At 47.8% G+C, this 18,753-nt stretch overlaps 9 protein-coding genes across 9 annotated transcripts; 6 read left to right on the forward strand and 3 right to left on the reverse strand.

The window, feature by feature from the left end:
- Nucleotides 1-390: 390 nt before the first annotated feature.
- E1B28_000947 (uncharacterized protein) lies at nucleotides 391-1,400 on the forward strand (the record flags this gene model as incomplete). Its single annotated transcript, XM_043146837.1, has 2 exons — nucleotides 391-639; nucleotides 690-1,400. 2 exons carry the CDS (start codon nucleotides 391-393, stop codon nucleotides 1,398-1,400), a joined length of 960 nt encoding a protein of 319 aa, XP_043015542.1.
- Nucleotides 1,401-1,457: 57 nt separating this feature from the next.
- Nucleotides 1,458-4,209, reverse strand: E1B28_000948 (uncharacterized protein). Its single transcript, XM_043146838.1, has 4 exons — nucleotides 2,332-4,209; nucleotides 1,979-2,280; nucleotides 1,832-1,927; nucleotides 1,458-1,781 (listed from the first exon to the last, which is right to left on the reverse strand). The coding sequence occupies exons 1-4, from the start codon at nucleotides 4,180-4,182 to the stop codon at nucleotides 1,592-1,594; spliced, it is 2,439 nt and encodes an 812-aa protein (XP_043015543.1). The 5' UTR covers nucleotides 4,183-4,209; the 3' UTR covers nucleotides 1,458-1,591.
- A 270-nt stretch (nucleotides 4,210-4,479) lies between these two features.
- On the forward strand, nucleotides 4,480-6,351 carry E1B28_000949 (uncharacterized protein). Its single transcript, XM_043146839.1, has 5 exons — nucleotides 4,480-4,576; nucleotides 4,627-5,100; nucleotides 5,150-5,335; nucleotides 5,390-6,227; nucleotides 6,282-6,351. Exons 1-5 carry the CDS (start codon nucleotides 4,560-4,562, stop codon nucleotides 6,327-6,329), a joined length of 1,563 nt encoding a protein of 520 aa, XP_043015544.1. The 5' UTR covers nucleotides 4,480-4,559; the 3' UTR covers nucleotides 6,330-6,351.
- Nucleotides 6,352-6,948: 597 nt separating this feature from the next.
- Nucleotides 6,949-8,694, reverse strand: E1B28_000950 (uncharacterized protein). Its single transcript, XM_043146840.1, has 8 exons — nucleotides 8,320-8,694; nucleotides 8,087-8,268; nucleotides 7,956-8,025; nucleotides 7,779-7,895; nucleotides 7,458-7,710; nucleotides 7,236-7,392; nucleotides 7,081-7,168; nucleotides 6,949-7,018 (listed from the first exon to the last, which is right to left on the reverse strand). The coding sequence occupies exons 1-8, from the start codon at nucleotides 8,578-8,580 to the stop codon at nucleotides 7,001-7,003; spliced, it is 1,146 nt and encodes a 381-aa protein (XP_043015545.1). The 5' UTR covers nucleotides 8,581-8,694; the 3' UTR covers nucleotides 6,949-7,000.
- A 432-nt stretch (nucleotides 8,695-9,126) lies between these two features.
- E1B28_000951 (uncharacterized protein) lies at nucleotides 9,127-12,009 on the forward strand (the record flags this gene model as incomplete). The annotated part of the gene is made up of 10 exons (XM_043146841.1): nucleotides 9,127-9,447; nucleotides 9,504-9,610; nucleotides 9,669-9,877; nucleotides 9,925-10,220; nucleotides 10,272-10,316; nucleotides 10,373-10,523; nucleotides 10,574-10,617; nucleotides 10,670-10,832; nucleotides 10,886-10,969; nucleotides 11,023-12,009. The coding sequence occupies exons 1-10, from the start codon at nucleotides 9,218-9,220 to the stop codon at nucleotides 12,007-12,009; spliced, it is 2,316 nt and encodes a 771-aa protein (XP_043015546.1). The 5' UTR covers nucleotides 9,127-9,217.
- A 1-nt stretch (nucleotide 12,010) lies between these two features.
- On the reverse strand, nucleotides 12,011-13,183 carry E1B28_000952 (uncharacterized protein). The gene is made up of 6 exons (XM_043146842.1): nucleotides 13,075-13,183; nucleotides 12,979-13,020; nucleotides 12,846-12,911; nucleotides 12,355-12,797; nucleotides 12,280-12,304; nucleotides 12,011-12,226 (listed from the first exon to the last, which is right to left on the reverse strand). Exons 1-6 carry the CDS (start codon nucleotides 13,124-13,126, stop codon nucleotides 12,099-12,101), a joined length of 756 nt encoding a protein of 251 aa, XP_043015547.1. The 5' UTR covers nucleotides 13,127-13,183; the 3' UTR covers nucleotides 12,011-12,098.
- Nucleotides 13,184-13,323: 140 nt separating this feature from the next.
- Nucleotides 13,324-14,097, forward strand: E1B28_000953 (uncharacterized protein; the record flags this gene model as incomplete). The annotated part of the gene is made up of 3 exons (XM_043146843.1): nucleotides 13,324-13,722; nucleotides 13,772-13,862; nucleotides 13,913-14,097. The coding sequence occupies 3 exons, from the start codon at nucleotides 13,324-13,326 to the stop codon at nucleotides 14,095-14,097; spliced, it is 675 nt and encodes a 224-aa protein (XP_043015548.1).
- Nucleotides 14,098-14,292: 195 nt separating this feature from the next.
- On the forward strand, nucleotides 14,293-14,672 carry E1B28_000954 (uncharacterized protein; the record flags this gene model as incomplete). Its single annotated transcript, XM_043146844.1, has 2 exons — nucleotides 14,293-14,452; nucleotides 14,509-14,672. 2 exons carry the CDS (start codon nucleotides 14,293-14,295, stop codon nucleotides 14,670-14,672), a joined length of 324 nt encoding a protein of 107 aa, XP_043015549.1.
- A 91-nt stretch (nucleotides 14,673-14,763) lies between these two features.
- On the forward strand, nucleotides 14,764-18,401 carry E1B28_000955 (uncharacterized protein; the record flags this gene model as incomplete). Its single annotated transcript, XM_043146845.1, has 17 exons — nucleotides 14,764-14,943; nucleotides 15,006-15,097; nucleotides 15,148-15,211; nucleotides 15,273-15,782; nucleotides 15,839-15,994; nucleotides 16,053-16,193; nucleotides 16,260-16,285; nucleotides 16,346-16,479; nucleotides 16,536-16,600; nucleotides 16,655-16,767; nucleotides 16,818-17,005; nucleotides 17,064-17,221; nucleotides 17,282-17,366; nucleotides 17,420-17,461; nucleotides 17,515-17,762; nucleotides 17,818-17,994; nucleotides 18,056-18,401. 16 exons carry the CDS (start codon nucleotides 14,764-14,766, stop codon nucleotides 17,845-17,847), a joined length of 2,232 nt encoding a protein of 743 aa, XP_043015550.1. The 3' UTR covers nucleotides 17,848-17,994; nucleotides 18,056-18,401.
- Between the last annotated feature and the right edge of the window lie 352 nt (nucleotides 18,402-18,753).

Below are 18,753 nucleotides of genomic sequence, written 5' to 3' on the forward strand. Positions count from 1 at the left end.
AATTATCTCTACATCAGGACTGCTTTTGTACAGAGATATCTTGTGCTTTTTCTTCGTTCTCGTTCCGTCGTTCTTTATGATTTTTATTTTATTTTGTTTCAATCTCTACTCGATGATTCTAGGGCACGTTCTTTCTGTCATAATTCTCTCGACATGTACGGTTTTCGCGTATGGAATACATGTTCTTCTGCACTCTCATTCACCTGCTGACATACACAATACCCTGCACCCAGGGAGGCACCGATCAAAGCATGGCCTTGGCACTTCCCACTAGCTTTCAGGTCTCCATTGAAAGAGCTAACGGGCTGTTTACTTCAGGCATCCATTGCCGCTTCTATCCTTTATAAACCTGATGCGTTCCGACCAGTGGCATCTCTACATCGGGTCCCCATGTCGACTTCAATCCCAAAACTCGAAGCTGGATGCGGGCGTATAGCATCATTTTTACATGGAAATAGTGCTGTTTTATCCGAGTTGTCTTCTACATACCCTCTCAAACTTATCTCTGCTCGCGTCTCATCCAGGCCAGATATCTCCATTGTGTATATTCTGTCATACGGAGGTGGCCTTGTTGGAGGAGACAGGACTCATTTAAATGTCAAGGTCAACCACCAAAGTTCCTTGGTGTTGCTATCTCAGGTGGGTTACTATCCTTTGGCATATTTTCGGAAGCTAACCACAACGGCAAGGGCTCAACAAAAGTCTTTACAACTCGTCTACAACAGAAGCACATAAACTCTCCTTTACCCCCCATCGAGTTAAACACTGATGCCGGGGCAACTATTCAGAAGATGGATTTCACCGTTTCTTCCAAGGGCGCTTTATACCTCCTCCCCGATCCGGTCACCTGTTTCCGTTCTGCTTCGTACAAGCAACTCCAGACCTTCCATCTTGCCCAAGACGCCACGCTCGTACTCCTGGACTGGATTACCTCCGGTCGGAAATCCCGAGGAGAGGAATGGTCGTTTTCAAGGTATTACAGTCTCAACGAAATATTTCTCGATGGCTTCACCTCACGACCCGTGAGACTGGCCAAAGACGGGCTGCTTTTAGAAGAGGAAGGAGCCGAAACCAATGGGCATTCGTCAAAACGATCGTTGGCACAAAGACTGGCGCCATATTCGTGCTATGCAAACGTCGTTTTGTATGGTCCCCAGATTCAAGATGTCGTTCGGGAGTTAACGGCTGCGTATGAGAAGATATCTGTCATGAAGCTCACTGCACCACCGGATCTCCTATGGTCTCTGAGTCCGATAACATGTCATGGCGGCGGACGAGGGACTATAGTCCGAGTGGCGGGTAAGGAGACTGAGCTGGTGAAGGATTGGCTCAGGGAGGCATTGAAAGGGCTCGCACAAGTTGTCGGCGTAGATGTATATCGCCGCGCATTCGCTCAGTAATGGATGTAACAACAGATGTTCACTTTCTGTATCATCTACATGTATTATATACGTCAAGTTGAGATTGAACAAGGGAGTGTTTATTAGGCTGCTTACACTAGTGAAGAGTCTCAAGTGTGATCTACATGACTACCCTAGATATAAATAATACAAAAGCATTATAGGGATGAACGAAGAGATCTAGTTATTACTCAGTTCAGAGACTTAGATGCAACGGCAGGAGAACCTGGAAGAGGATTATCCTCAGTCGGTGGTGGAGACGGTTCTGAACGAGGTTCGGGCGCAGTAACGCCACTATTTCGGTTCTCATCTAACCATTTGTCCATGTCGTCCTCGCGTCCAGTAAACGGTCGCTTTCCTAGGAGTCTGATCATATCCTCTCTAGAAACGTACAATGGTCAGATTTGAAGAGAAAGTAGATTGAAATATACCTTGTCAGGACTTCCTTCTCAAGAAGAAGCTTTGCAACGTTCTCCACATCTTCTTTATGGTCAGTGAGCAACTTCCGCGTCCGGTCGTACATGCTCCTACGTCATTGTCAGTTGTCTGGGGAAGGTGAACGGGGACGGAGCACGTACGTGATCATTTTTCTTACTTCGCTATCGATGGTCTCCGCAGTCTTCTCGCTGAAAGGCTTGTTCCATCCCTCCTTTGCTCCCCGATCGCCGCCATAGCTGACAGGTCCGATCACTTCGTTCATTCCGTAGTTAGCACAAGCTTCGAATGCATAACGAGTGATCTTTTGTAGGTCGTCTTGAGCACCGCTCGTGATGTTTTCGACTCCGAAAAAGATCTCTTCAGAGACACGACCCCCAAGGGTGACACATATCTGGTCACCAAGCTGTGGGCTAGAGAGAAGGTATCTGTCGGGAGGCAGGTACTACATTACGATGAGAACCTTATCAACAGGTAAAATTTACAGCGGGCTCACCTGCGCATAACCCAACGCACCGTTACCTCGAGGAATGATGCTGACCTTCAAAACAGGATCGGCATGTTCCAGAAACCATCCTGCAACAGCATGACCAGCTTCATGGTATGCTACAGTCTTCTTCTCATGGGGGCTCAACAACCGGCTCTTCTTCTCCAAACCAACTATGACACGCTCTATTGCGTCGTCGAAATGATTATTATAGATAGATTCGGCTCCACGTCTTGCGGCACGAAGCGCAGCTTCATTGCACACGTTTGCAATATCCGCTCCCGAGAAACCAGGCGTGAGTACCGCCAACTTTTGTGCCAAAGAGTCGATGTCCCCGATAGACTCGTGCAACTTGAGTGGGCGTAAGTGAACCCGGAAGATACCCTTACGTCCAGAGACATCGGGTCGGTCAATGACTATATGTCTGTCGAAACGACCAGGACGCATGAGGGCGGGGTCCAGGACGTCGGGACGATTGGTTCCTGCCAGAACGACAATGTGTTCATGCGTGCCAAATCCGTCCATCTCCACCAAAAGCTGATTGAGAGTAGACTCCCGTTCATCATTGCCACCAAAGCTTCGTCCTTTCTCCCGCGTCTTTCCGATAGCATCGATTTCATCGACAAAGATAATGCAGGGTGCGTGCTTCCGTGCTGAAGCGAACAGGTCGCGAACCCGAGATGAACCAACACCGACGAACATCTCGACGAACTCCGATCCAGATACGGATAAAAAGGGAACCGATGCTTCACCTGCTGTTGCCTTTGCCAATAGTGTCTTTCCTGTTCCTGGAGGACCGGACAGAATAGCCCCCCGGGGGATTTTAGCTCCCAACTTCTCGTATTTGTGGGGCTCCTTCAAGAACTGAACGAATTCCATAATCTCTTCTTTGGCCTCATCCATCCCAGCAACGTCCTTGAATTGGACCTTCACTTGCGTTTCCTTGTCAAACAGCTTCGCACGACTTTTTCCTATATTGAATAGTCCACTGCCACCGCCACTACCTCTCCGTGACAACCAATACAAGAATCCGATCACGGCTACCGTAGGTGCGAATTCGAGAAGGACTCGGAACGCGGAGACCTCGTCCGTGTATGCGACTGGTATCCGCTCGTGGCTAGGAATGCCGAGCTCCTTCTGGGCCTCGTCAAGCTTGCGTTCAAAAGCTTCCACACTACCGATAGAGAAGTAATAGTCACCATGTCCGACATTGGCAGTCGGGTACATGGTTCCAGTAGCATTAGAATGTAGTGCGACTCGGACTTTATTTCCATTGATGACCGTCAGCTTGTCAACCAAGCCTTTGTCGAGGAAAGCGGTGCGAAACTCTTGCCATGTGATTTCTTTTGAATTTGATGCGGAAGTATTGGAGAAAATGAAATGAGTGATAGCGAGACCTGTTATCCAATTTATGGCAGTATTGAAACCGTTGCCCCCGTTGGGGGGTGGTGGTGGTGGTTTCTTGGAAGATTTATGGTCTCCGGATCCTTTGTCGGATTGCTCCTTCTTACTCTCATCCTGTTCCAGACGACGGCCCTCCTGTTCTATACGATTTGCCTGCTGCTGTACACGCTGGAAAAAACCTTCAAGAGTTCGAGGAAGAGATTCCTTCTCAGTCTTTTCACCTTTCTGAGGCTTTATATCATTCTCTCCCTGGTTTTCGGCCTGCTCTGCGGATACAGATGACTCCCCTTTATGAGACTTATCCTCTGTGGGCTCATTGGACTTCGACTGGGAGGGTTCGGTGGAAGACGACTGTTGATTTGGGGTATTTACTGGTCGTGCATAGAACCGTGCATGGCCACTGATGAGTCTCCGTGTAGATATAAGACGAGTAGCCCTGATAGACCGAGAGAACATGAAGTGAAGGTTGCGGGTGAAGAGGACGGATTATCTAAGTGAATCCCCGGAACGCCGCCGCGGACGCGAGTCGCGAGTCGCGACTCACTGCTGACTCATCATCCTCAATGCCCCGACAGCACATTTCTCGTTTGTTGCTTGTTTTTCGTTCTGGCAAAAGCATTTTGGAACTCTAACGTACCACCAAAGGTCAAGGTTTGCTACGTTGTCGAATATGAGCTTGTGTATTGTCACTATTGTGCACGTTGTTAACGTTGTTGTCGGTGGTGGATGGCCGTAGTGGCTGTGTCGATTATCCGCCTTTGAGGCAAACTGCGATGAGCAGGCTGCCGGTTCCCTTCAGCAGACTCACTTCACGGTCCTTGTAGGATCTATCTATGTCTTCGCCTTCTGCGTACGTTTTCATTTTACTTTGTGGATCCATTGTTTCTGACCTTACGTTAGTTCTTTCTCTTCTAGTTCGACGAATGCTTCATCCGTGACACTTTCCACCACCACTACTTCACCTTCGAAATTCACCGTTTCCCCTTCCTCCTCAACGATGTCGGAAACAAAAACCACTGCAGAGACCACCCAGACTCAGACAGTTCCCTCGTCTACCTCTTCAACAGAAACCACTTCTTCCACTTCCACTTCTTCCATTTCCACTTCTTCCACTTCCACTTCCACTTCTTCTTCCGATTCTTCCACCTCTTCCACCTCCCCAACGACGACATCTACCTTGACAACATCGTCATCCTCTTCATCGTTTACAACATCATCCAGCTCATCCTCTTCTTCCTCATTGTCTTCAACTACTACTACCACCACCCAATCGACATCCACTGATTCATCCTCGACCACAACCACGACGATCCCTACAGTCAAGACCACTAGTTCTAGTCCAGAAAGCAACTTTCCATCCGCTATAAGCCCCACGTAAATTTTCTTTCTCTTCTGCTCTCGAATGCCTCTAAGCTGCCTCTAGAACTACTTTCTCAACTACGATCGTCATCACTACCACCGATAGTGCTGGTAGAACGACCACTTCCATTCCTTCTGTTGTCACCATGATCTCAACCTCCACATTATCTGGTGGTTTAGTCACAACCATCACGGAAATTGGCGCCAATCCTACACTAAGCTCGCAAAATAACGGGAGAGGTAACAACTCGTGAGTGACCGAGGAGTTTTATTCCCTACGAGTACTTTATTCTGCTTCTCGCAGGTTCTTCAAAAATACCGGCGCCGTCGCGGCGGTCTTTGTCCTTGTCGGTCTCGCAGCGGCATCAATAGTCCTCTTCTTATTCTTCTACATTTGTCGGCGTCGGCGTAGGCAGATCAGCGAGCACGATGCTGCACTCGCTGTGGCTGGCGTCAATCGTAGTCCTCTAGACGACGACGAATTTGGGCCTACCTCGCGACCGGAAATGGCTCACAGGTCGACGATGGGTTCTATACCCATTTCCAACAGGACGTCCACCTTGTTCAACGACGATACCAACGGCCCTAGCGGCACTAACGGTGATTTCTACAATCCGTACGCAGAGTTTGGTCACGGCCATCCTGTTCCGATAGGCGGTCCAGGCGGAGGGTATATCCCCGCAAGGACGTATAGCCCACCGCCTCCGGGTGCGTTTAGTCCTCATTCACCGCATGAAAGTGAGAAAGGTCATGGACATGGACATCACGGCAGTCATTCCGCATCTAGTTACGAACCGCTTCTCGCTGGTTTCTGGCAAGCTCAGAATCAGACTCTTCCTTCTGCGACTGGTACTGGCGGCGGGACAGCGTCAGCTAAACCTCCTACGCCGCCTCCACGAAACCCACGGAGGTCTGTAGACAACCAAGTCTCGAAAGTGGTCCCCGATAAGCAGATTGAGGTAGTTGGTCAAACCAGGTTTGGTGCAAAGCGAAAGGATAGTAATGACTCGCAGTACTCTGCTGAGAGCTCAGATGGCAGGTTGGTCCCTGGGCTTCGGCAGAAGATTCTCGACAGGAGGAGGGAAGAGCGGGTTTCGGAAGACTTGAGAGATGAAGAGGATTATTCAAGGCCAGTGCTTGGGGTAAGTTGGTGATTGATTCTGACTATTGGTCGTCTGAGTCGAGTATGCTTCTAGGTTCGAAACATCCCGGACGGCGCCAGCCTCGTCTCCCGTGACTCTTGAAGCGGTCAAAATTTTCTTACGCTTTGAAATTTTCTGCTCATCCTTTTTCTTAAATCTGTTGTTTGGTATCTGAAAAAGGGGATCTTGCAGGGATTCTTACTTGTAGGCATAAGGATGGCCTTGGCGTTTCCCTCCCTGATCTCCACTTTGATGAATCTGCTACTTTATTCTTTCTGAATTTCCCCGTCCCTGTCTATCATAATCTCGTTCCGTTTCTGTCGTTGGTATCCATCTCGCGTTACTCATTATGACCCATTGCATGCCCGACTCACATATTTCACATATTCACGCATTCTTGGACTCGATTACATCTGTAGTACTGAATCATCCACATATTTTTCCCCGCACTATACATCTCAATTTCTGTTTCTTCCTCTCTGTACCATGCATACGGTCATACATATAGATAGCTTCCTCGGACTCATTTTTTAATTGTGACTCTTGGTAGACGGGATGGACTTTTACTTGCCATATTATTTTTTTGACTCGTTCAATCAGCTAGGTATTCACGAAAGACTCATCTGCCCAGAATCGTTTACCAACTTGTGTAAAACGGCGTACGCTTAGAACGGCGAGTCCTAGTACAATATTTTTCCCCAAATATTCTCTCCAGTAACGCGAGATGCTATGTAGGGTTACTATGGAGGTTATAGAACACGATTCCCGAACTTCTAGTGGTAATGTCGTAACTACAAGGCACGGTTTATTGAGCAAAACAGAGGTATAGCGAGATGAACCTAAGTTGACTGACCTGAATTCCCGCAATCTCTTCGATATCATATTCCTCTCCTTTGATAAACTTGGCAGTGCCATAGTTCCTGACCCGCGTCGCCTCCCATCTAGTAAACGCGACCAAATTTGGTCGATTTCATTCTCAAAGTAGATAAGGAAGATTTCTACACGTACTGGTCCGTTGTCGGCACTTCGTTATCGAAAATGACATGTCCCTCTTCGTAGACTTTCTTCGAAGGAAGGAGATTAAGAGGAATGCCATTGATGAATTGTGCGAAGTGGAATACACCGAGTCGGCGATAATGTCGCTGATCTTCTGGAGGACTTACGACTAGACATGTGTTGTCAATTTGGACAAACTGAAACGGGGCAATTTAACGAACTGAAAACACGAACCTCTGTGCATCGTCCCCTTTAAGATGCCTCCACTCATGAACGAGAGCTGATCGCCAATGTTGATGACGAGGGCTCCATCCTTGTGTTTCACAAATCGCCAGACATTGTCGGGCATGAGAACTTGAAGGGCAGTGACGGGTTGGGAAACGAGCGTGGATAGACTGTTGAAGTCGGTGTGACCATTGAGCATGACGCCTCTGGTCTTTTGGGACTCCTCAGAGGTGAGGGGATCGTAGATCATGTACCTGAGGAGCTTTGATTCGGAATGAATGATAAGTACATAGTATCGAGACCGATGATTCGTAAACGTATAGTACTTACATCGTCTCCGGTGCGACCTTTATCGTCCTCGTGAAGCCTGAATAGGTAGCCCTCCTCCAGACCAAGAACACCGTCGATGAGATTGAGAATGCGACGTAACACCTTTTGGCGGATGTCCTAGAATACGCATGGGTGTGAATTTGTGCACTAGCAGGACGAAAATAATTCATTCCTTACCGATAGGAATGCCTTGGCTTCCTCTACAAATGGTTGTAAAGGCTGAGGGTGGCGAGTGATGGGGTCGATACTGTACATACATAATGACGTTAAGGAAGTAAGAAGGAAAAAAATGTGAACACACCACCTACTGGTTCTGGTAGAAATTGTAGTGCTCGATCCTGTCTCGAACTCCATCGTTGATCTCCCAGTAGTTCTGAAGCTTGTATCCCATGAAAGAGCCCCTTTCCTTTATCGGAGCAATATGCTTCTCCTTTTCTTCTCTAGATACTCCATCGAAGGTGTGTTGGCCGATATCGAATTGCCGCTGCAGCTGCGCAAGGTTTAGAAACGTGGGAACAAAATTTCTTGGTTATCAACACACTTTTTCATGCGGTATGCCGTGATTGACGACATAGAAGAAGCCGTCGCGTTCGAGTGCGGTTTGGATCGTGTTGATCAGCTCTTGTTTCCTGGTTTCATACAACGACAAGTCCACCGTCAAGATATCAGCCCATTCGACCTCTCTCTCGGTGATCTTTGGTGCTTCCCACTTGGGCAGATCAGGTTTCTTGAGCGAGACGCCATTCAAGTTCAGCTTGGACGAGAGCTCTTCAGCGACTTGCGCTACTGTGCTGGTAGACATCTTGCAGTCTGGGGTTCGTGACTAATCAGAGGAGGAGTTCTTTTCTTTTTATTCTCTTCTTATACTGTCAGACATATGATGAACTTCTTGCGAGCACGCCATCTTCCGAGTGCCTCTCGTCATGAGTAGCCAACACTTGGAGTAGCGTTGTTCATCCACGCCGAGCTTGTTGCGACAATCAACACAGGACAGATTGCATATTCAAAGACTAGGCCATCAGGTTTGCTTAACGGCGGGGAGCCAATGGCACCTTACATTCGAGCTGTGACATCGTGGGATTCGTTCCATCTTTGGCTATTTCGGAGGAATCCCCGCTCGCGCCTAGAGGGCAAACCTGTTACCTTAAAGTACTCGTTCTTGTCGACCCTACTCGAATCGAAAGGGGAAACGCGTGGAATTGCCCGAGATAGCCCAACAGAGCCTTCAAAGTCGAATGAGCGCTGGACGAGCGCATCACACTTGTTCAAGCTAACTCCTCAAAGTCATTCATTCAAGAATCCATTAATAAACACATCAGCAGCCGACTATTCAATGTCATTGTGGATACGAACTCAAGAGTATTTAAGGGACATCTACATGATGTCTTCCCAGAAAACAATTCCGTTTTCATACCCTGACCTCTCTTCCGAATTTCAGGATGAGAGCAATGTGGTTTTTACCCGCTTCGCTCTTTTATGTGCTTCTGTTTTTCTCGTTATCTGTTTATTCGGAAACGTTTCCCCCTTCACAGAGCCTTCGTTCTCGGAAAACTAATTCCTATTCCACGTCTACGGTTACGCTTGCAACTGCATCTGACCTCGGAATATTACGCCAGGGGCGTATAGATGCTATCATCGGCTCTCAGAAAAATGTCCATATTCCATTGTGGTGAGTCTTTATTTCTTTGCTCTTTTGTGTTGCACAGACTAAAGTTGCTCCCATAGGCTCTCGTTGCTCGGAGAAGATGGGAAGTTCTCTGACGTCAACTATGCTACTGGATGTGCTGCACAACGTGCAAATTGGCCCGCCCAAGACCATTGGACCCGCTTAGGTGAGTGTCCGCAAAGTCAAAAGTTGATAGCACTCTCACTGTTGACTCCGTTTCCCAGTTAGCATGGCAAGCGCCTGGCACGGTGGCCTCCCAAACACAGACGAATATGTCAGAAACGCGACTCTTGCTTCCATCATCTCTATATCTATGAACTGGTGGTTCAATCGCGACTTTCAGAATCCGGCCTGCTTGACTGAGGGTGGAACATCGTCTTGTCCATGCGATTCCAATGATCAGACCCTGTGGAACACTAACTGGTTTAGCAATGTACCGTCACTTCCTTATTTTCGTAGCGTCAACTGACCCCCTGTCAGGTCATTGGAACGCCGATGCAGGTTGCAGCGACGTGTTTATTGATGGAGGACGCTTTGGCACCCTCCCAGATTAGCAATTGCACTCATATGACCGCTCGTTCATATGGCACATTCCAGGGAGACTTCAGCTTTCTGGCAGGAGCCAATATTCTTGACATTGCTAAAATTGGCATCGATAATGGGGTCCTCAACCAAGATGTTAGCTTGATTACGGACGCATACCAAAGAATACACAACGAAGTACAGATTCAACCTGGTATAAGGGTTGACGGCATCAAAGCTGATGGTAGTTTTGGGTATGTCGTTGATGGGTTGCAGAGGCCACGACCTTTTTAACATTCTTCCAGACAACACACCGGTTTACTTTACAACGGAAACTACGGAAAAGACTAGTGAGTTTTCGGTGCAAGACTGTTTCAAGGCTCTTAAGAGATTTGAATGATTGCAGTACCAATGATGTCCTTGACCTGGAAGTCGCTGCTGCTGGAACTCAGTTTGCAGCGAATGCGACTTCCAAGAGTGCCATGGAACTGCTTGTTGACGGCGATTCATGGATGATCTATCGCAATACACAGACAGGGACTTTACATTGGGACTTCGTACGTTGTTCAGCGTCTTGTCGATACATTCAGTTTGACTTTGTTATTAGTCAGCACTTGGGCGATTCATTAGCTTTCCCGTCGTGGATTCTCAGCAAGTCCTGCTTGTAAATGATGCAAGATAGACTGACTCATCGTCCTCTTAGAGCGACTGCAAGCATCAATCTCAACCTTACCAAAATCGGTCAACTGGGAGAGCAATGGCAATCTGATACCCTGACACACTTTTCACAATTATCTCAAAATACCTCAGGTGTCAATGCTGGGCAGCTCGTTGGAAATAGACATTTTTACGCCAATGATTATATTGTAAGTGTTATAATTTCATAATCCATCGTAACCTCCTCAAGTAACTTGCATAGGTACACAGAGGAAGTAATTATGTCTCGACGGTGAAGATGTTCTCAAAGCGGACCACGAACACCGAGTGTACGAACTCGCAGAATGTGAGTGCTATTTTGTCTCTGTTCAATCACGTTGTCACTAATCTACGCTATAGCCTCTGGGTTTCCACTTGGCGGATGGTGCTCAGTACAACTACATTGTTGGTGACGAGTACGAAGACATAGCTGCTTCATGGGACTGGAATCTTATTCCAGGAATCACGACCGATTACGCGGCCACACCTCTCAATTGCGGAAAAGCTGGGGCTCATGGCATAGAAAGTTTCGTTGGCGGGGCCTCCACTGGTACAACTGGTCTCGCTGCAATGCGCTACACCAACCCTAATACCAAATCGCTACACTTCCAGAAGGCATGGTTCTTCCTAGGTGATAACGTGCAATATGTCATGGTTTCGAACATAAGTTCGACCACAACGGCTGATGTGTATTCTGTTCTCGACCAAAGGCGTCATACTGGTCCCATATTGGTCGACGCCGAAGAAGTCAGGTTGGAGGAGAATAAAGTAACCAATTTCACCAACGTCAGCACGTTATGGCACGGCGGGGTCGGTTACAGCTTCGAGACCAATGATGCGGCCACATTGTCCTTAAATGTTGGACCGAAGACGGGGAACTGGTCTGGTATTGGCATCTCCACACAGCCTCCTACGACCGTCGATCTATACGCTGCATGGCTTCACCACAAAACGATAGCCTCCTCGATCGCGTATTCTACATTCCCCGGAACAGCAAGCGTGGATGAATTTATGCAGAGAAAAAACACTGCACAGCTGCATGCCGTCCAGAATGACGGAACCGTATCAGCTTTATTTGATAAGTCATCGCAGACTATCATGGTTGTGTACTGGGCAACAAATGGTGGTTGTGTTGTCGTGAGCGACGCGGCTGTCACCATTTGTTCGAGCTCCAACGCTGCTGTCATTTATGATATCGACAGTAATGCCGTTGTTGTTTCGGATCCTTCGCAGACTCTGTCCTCGGTGGACCTCAAGCTCACGACTTCTAAGGGTGTTATGGCAATCTCTGTCACTCTTCCAACGGGGGGAGAAGCAGGGAAGAGCACATCTCAGATAGTTGTATAGTCTATATCGCACATTTGCATTCTTTGCTTGATCTAAAACACGGACTTGGTTCGTTGAGAAGCTTAGCCTGTGCAATTCACGGCACATAACTAAGTATAGTAGGGCGGAAGTCCCCAGTTCTCTGGTATAAAGTCTTCGAGCGACTTCAGTGTTTCATCGGGACGCTCTATGCCATCGTAAGGGACATTGAGGAGCTGGTAATCAGGGACCCAAATTACTAGAAGACAAGGCCTGAGTGAAAGAAATAATACACAAACTACTGAAACCTACCAGACATCCCTGCTCGTTTTCCGGCCTCAAGGTGCAAGTATGAGTCCCAATGTTGTGAGATACAGGAATACGCACCTGCATCCCAGGTATCGCATCTTCAAACACCAGTCCCCTACTTCTTTGCTCGAGTTGTACTGGGGTTACTGCATGGCCTCGAGGATGCCCAACGTCTCTCCCCAGTAATTCCCTTGCCGCTGTTAGAAATATATCGGGATCGGGTTTCCCTTTCAGATCCCATTGTTTGTCATCGGCACAGACAATCTTGCCATCAAATAAATCGAACACTTCTCCCAAATGTCCGGTTTTGAATTCATAGTTGCGTCGTCGGGAGCCTGTGGCGACCGCGATGGGTATGTTATGTTTCTTCAGATGAAGGACTAGTTTGCGAACGCCAGGGAGAAGAGGCACGGTAGGCCAGCGTTGGTCTTGAAGGACGTTACGCTGATGAAGGTACGACTCCAAGGGCAAATCGATGTCAGGGAAAAACGACAGAAGGTAGTTGGCAGCTTCCCGTTCCGCTACAAAACGTCTTTGAATAACTAGTCAAATTATAAGTAGGACCTTACGCTTTCCCATACACCCAGCTTTAATCTGCCATGTCATTTCCCTTCCATACTGTCCAAGAATATCATCTGAGGTTTAATCGCAATTATCCACATTCACTAGGGTGATGCGGTTGGTCCTGGAAGGAGGACTGACTAGTGACATCTGTGTAGACTTTCTCTGAATCTATCATCAAGCCTATGAATGAATCGTGCTTAGCCTCACGAAACTGATGACAGTTTGACCACGGACCATCTAAATCGAATAAGACGTATTCTACACGGCGTGTAGGAGCTGAAGACATTTCAGGAAACAGACAAATGACGATGACGGACGTTGTGGTTGGAGGAACCCACGGTCCTCTCGTGCCTAGTGTGCTCGAGCCTCAGATCACGTATTATACCTATAAAAGTCTTAACTGGGGATGTGAGGGACGTGTCACTCCTTCTCAACGGCAACCGCCACTAAGTACTTAGGACAGGACTGGCGTTTCTAACCATCATGGCCAGCCTTGCAACTACAACCATTCGGCGCAGGCGCTTGATTGCTCTCATCGTTGTGGTTCTCATCATATTTCTCCTCTTCGTCCGAACCTCGGAATTGGAATTGCCAGATGTCCTCAGAGATGCAGGCGTACCTTTATCCAAGGGGAATTTCGCTCATATCATGAAGGGGAAACTCCGGTTCTCTTCGGTCGAAGTGGACGAAATCTATGGCCTCATACACCTCGTAACGAACGATGATCACGAGCATCAACATGTATTGAGCCAGTCGCCCAAGTTCGACCCCACGAAACCGGTGAACCTGACGTTGTATGCCCCTGGAGAGGAAAATGAGGTTAATTGGGTTGAGGAAGTGGAAAGGTTGAACGAGAAGTATCCTGTCGTTGTCTTCAGCAAGGTTAGCATTGTTGATATGAGCATTTCAATACTGATCATGATCGCCGCAGTCATTTTGCCCATACTCTGCAAAAGCGAAGAAACTCCTCGAATCTTACAGCCTTCGACCACCACCAAAAGTGATTGAAGTTGACCTACGCGGTATGTCGATAACGTTTCCTGTGGTAACAGGTCTGACCTTGGCCTGTTAGATGACTCGATACAAATCAAAGCCATTCTGACGAGACTGACTGAAAAGTCGACCTTTCCCAACGTCATTGTAAGGGGGACATCCATTGGTGGTTCGGACGATGTACAGCAATTACATAGGGAGAAGGAATTAAAGCGGATCTTCGAAAAAGCTGGGGTACAGGTGACTGCCGACGCCGAGGAGTAAATACCGCGGTGGTCGATAGATTGTAGTTTTAGTAGTCTGTGTATCTTATCAGAAGCCTGCCATGTAAGAAGGTGTCAATATGATCAAACCTGATCAAACACTCCACATCAAACACGGTTCCAACTCCAGCGCGTTCTCTTTCTACCTCCACTCGCTTCTCTTTGTCTCTCTCTTTCGTAGAAACCAATACAAGCAATGGTTCCATCCCCCGCGATTCAAAGAGGCGCACCGCGAGGCTCCCACGAAGGCACTCGAGGCGGTCGCGGTCGCGGGCGGGGATCTGGAGAGCGTGGTCGCGGTGGTGTAGCGCGTGGCGGTGCTGGAGGTACCCAGCGGGAGGCACCTTCGATCTCTGGTTTGCTACCAACCCGTCTTTTCATGTTTTCCTCGTTGATCGTGCCGATCGTTCAGATCACATAACTACCATTGGGGTCAGGAGACCAAATTTTGGCACTGCTGGTCGAGCAGTGCCCATTCTAGTGAACAGCTTCACGACAACAATTCCTCAGGATATCATAAGACATTATGATGGTGCGCCCCCATTCGCCGCTTCAGTCCTTCACTGGGTGTTCTAACTCTTCCATGCTTTTCTCCCTTCTTGTTGATAGTCGGTGAGTAATTGAACTTCTACAGTCTGCCAGAAACTGTTCTTATTTGTCTTTAGTCATGAATCCCACCGAGCAGACCATGCCTGCACGACTGAACATGGAGATAATTACTGCATTGCAGACAAGGACAGCCCCCGATATCTTTACTCCTCCAGCCGTGTATGATGGACGGAAAAATATCTTCGCGGCGCGAGAACTTCCTCTAACAATCGGCCCTGATGGTGTGCCCTCTCAAGAAGTACGTTTTTCACTTTCCTTCTCCGTACTTTTTTAATTTTTGACTTGACATTTCTATGGTAGTTCTCCGTCACCTTGACTGACGCGACTCCTGGGAAAAAAGCACCGAAGGTATTCAAAGTGCGTCTTACAAAGGTAGCTGAAATCAATCCAGAGTATGTTCATGTATTATTTGATTGCGAGATTCGACTGATCAGTTCTCTAGGGTTCTAGAGCGATTTGTCCATGGTGATCAATCTCATGACAATGTCGTCCTCACTGCCATCACGGTACGTCCGTCCTTTGTCCTTTTTTTTTCTTGTCCAGAAACATACGTTCCTCGCTTTTCAGGCACTCAACGTTGTAATACGGATGGAACCAACCCGAAACCATCCGTTTAATGTCCGTTCCTTCTTCACGGACAGGGAGCGCAAGGACATAGGACTTGGTCTCGAAGTGTGGCGGGGTTATTTCCAGTCTGTGAGGCCAGCTATAAACAGGATGCTGATCAACGTCGATATTTCAACTGGCCTGATGTATAAATCAGGGCCGTTAATCGACTTGTGCCTCGATTTCTTGAACAAGCGATCAGGCGCTAATGTCAATGTCCTGTCGCCAATTCATGGTCTTCCCGATAGAACTCGTCTCACTCTCTCGAGATTCATTTCGGGTATGCGAATCGTGGTAAATTCTGGTGATACCAACTTTCCCAGTCAGACTCGTGTTGTCAAACAGCTAAGCCAGGCTGGAGCAAGCCAGTTGACTTTCACCCTCCGAGAAGGAGGCACCTTGACGGTTGCTCAGTACTTCCAGCAACGATACAACCGCCCCCTCCGATATCCGGATATCGTTTGTGTTGAAGTGAGTTACTCTACCCCTTGCATGATCTGCTCTAGGTTGACTTGTTTGGGGCGCAGGTTGGTACTGGTGCATTCATCCCTCTAGAGTTGTGCAAGGTTCCTCCCGGACAGATTGTCCGAAAGCAGGTCCCGCCAGAAAAGACAAAGGATGTGTTGGATTTTGCGACAAAACGCCCAGCTGACCGTCTGCAAAGCATCCTAAACGGAGTTGACGTTTGTATATTTTGGTGTTCATGGCCCTTCTCAGCCTGACTAATGAATTCCTTTCCAGGTCCTTCAATACGGGCAAAGCGAATACGTGCGTCAGTTCGGGATGCACATCGACACTTCCATGGGAGCTCTACAGGTTCAAGCCAGAGTTCTGCCTCCACCCACGCTCAAGTACGGCCGACAGTCCAAGCAAGCAACGATTGTGAGTGGTGTGCTCAAGTGTGACGGGTTTCAGCATCGATCTTGTTCGATCTTGTTATGTCTGTAGCAACCTCGTAATGGTTCCTGGAACATGTGAGTGTCACTTTCATTAAGTGGTGCTAGAGTTGACCACTCGTCTCGCACCACCCTTAGGGTCGATAAGAAACTCTACCAGGCTGCCTTCATCACGAACTGGTATGTCGTGGTTTATGAAACCCAGGAGCGGTTCGGCCCGAACATTGCAAACGAGATGGTGAAGGGGTTCATTGAAGGTTGCATGAGCGTTGGTAAGCTCCTTATATGTCCTAGGGGCGCTCCTTTCATTTAGAAATTTTACCTGCAGGAATACAAGTCAAGGTCAAAAGCCCGAGAATCGAATGGAAAAACGGACAGGGTAATATTGCTCAGGTAAGTTGTCATTGAAATACTCCTATTCATTCCTGCTCAACTACTATCCTGTAGCAATTGAAGGAAGTCGGCGTGAAAGCTTACAATGAGATGAACAAAACCCCACCCAACCTCGTGCTTGTCGTCATCCCTGAGAGCGGCAACGACATATATGCTGCTGTTAAACAGTTCGTATCCAATGATCTTACTTTTCTTCAGTGCCTCATGGATCGTTTAGCTTTGGGGATTGTGTACAGGGCGTTGCTACGCAGTGCGTCAAGTCGATGAAAGCGGGACGTGCAAAACCTCAATACTGGGCAAATGTCATGCTCAAGGTCAATGTCAAGTTGGGCGGGATCAACCTGATTCCCGAACAATCATCAGTTTCTGTACTCACTGACCCGAGGAATCCAACCTTGGTTTTGGGTAAGTCCTTCGCGGTCGCATTGAATAGCTTGATTTAACGGTACTCTTACATATATAGGTGCCGATGTTATTCACCCTGCTCCAGGATCGGAGGGCCGTCCCTCGTTCACTGCTTTGGTATCCAACGTTGACTCGGACACTGCTAAATACATTGCGAACTGTAAAGTGCAAACTAGTAGGCAAGAAATGATCGACGATTTGGAGACAATGACTAAGGTGAAGCTCTATCTATACCCAAGTCTGACTCGACTAAATACATTGCGATATCTTCTCCAGGAGAACATAGAGCAATGGGTTTCGTACCAGAGGAAAATTGAGAAGAAACCGAACCCTAAAATCTCTCGCATCATTTTCTATCGAGGTTCTATAATGTTTAACTATGCCACCCATTTTCTGATAGTGGTGCCTTTTCAGATGGTGTTAGCGAGGGTCAGTTTGCTCAAGTTCTTGAACAAGGTATGTTGGCATGCAATTACACGATTACCTTGTGTCTGATACGTTACCCCCAGAACTACCTCGCATTCAGGCCGGGTGTGCTGCTGTTGGCATGAACCCCAAGATCACTGTCATTGTAGTTGGAAAGCGACACCACGTTCGCTTCTTCCCTCGAAGCCTTGATTCGAAAGATCAGGACAAGAGCGGAAATTGTCTTGCTGGGACAGTCGTCGATAGAGAGATTGCCCATCCGACCGAATTCGACTTCTACCTGCAATCGCATGGTGGATTGCTTGGTACTAGTCGTTCGGCGCATTATTCAGTGAGTTTAGTCGTTTCTATTCTTGGAAAGCTTTGGCTGACTGCCTATTCCTCAGGTCTTGCACGATGAGAATAAGTTCACGTAAGTGCTGTGGTTTTTTCCTGTGATCTGCAAATATGTTTGTTGATCCTCAAAACTGAAAGTGCTGATGAACTCCAATCGTTGTCATTTGCGCTTTGTCATGTCTACGCGAGGTCGACCCGTTCCGTCTCTATTCCCGCGCCAGTTTACTGTGAGTTTTGCTGGTCTTTCCACGTCTTTATGATCATTTGCTTACCTCCCTTCAATTCCAGATGCTGACATTGTATGTTCTCGGGCTCGTAACCATTATGATCCGACTGGTTCTATCAACTTCTCGGACTCCTTCACTGCTGGTGGAGGTGCGGAAGCGACATTGGAGAACTACCGGCAGGAATTCAAGCCCCTCCATCGTAACTTGGCCACCAGCATGTATTTCTCTTAAACAGAATTCTGGCTTTCTTGCCCGCTGTGGTGGGTCAACGGCGGTTCAGGATACCTACTTACCACCTTCTTGCTCACTACGTGCCCTCTCGTCCCATCAGTGTTTATCCTATTATGTATCGATTAGTTATGCTTTCTTGACATTTGTGTAATATACTTTTGTACACATCAGTCGTGGTTGTTTTTACTGAGCGCTTGTGTCATTGACATAGTGACCGTGACCACCATGGAATCAGCCATTCCGACTACTGCAGATCTATCTGTGAGCGAACAACATTTCATCCACCTACCCCTCGGTAGTTAATGCAGGTAGTAGGAGAGGGATTGTTTTATTTGCTTGGAGAAAGAGAGCCGTGTCACATACCCATCAAGTGAGTAGAACGTTGGTCTAGGATTCATCTCACCCTTTTCTTTTCACCAGATTCTAGACAGTCTAACATCGAAGATTGGGTGCATCCATGCCGATGCAGATTAATTGCCCATCAGAAATGTTTGCTTGCCATGATAGCTGTGTCGCGCAAGAGAGGCT

Source organism: Marasmius oreades, chromosome 1, assembly GCF_018924745.1.
Source record: "Marasmius oreades isolate 03SP1 chromosome 1, whole genome shotgun sequence".
NCBI lineage: Eukaryota > Fungi > Basidiomycota > Agaricomycetes > Agaricales > Marasmiaceae > Marasmius > Marasmius oreades.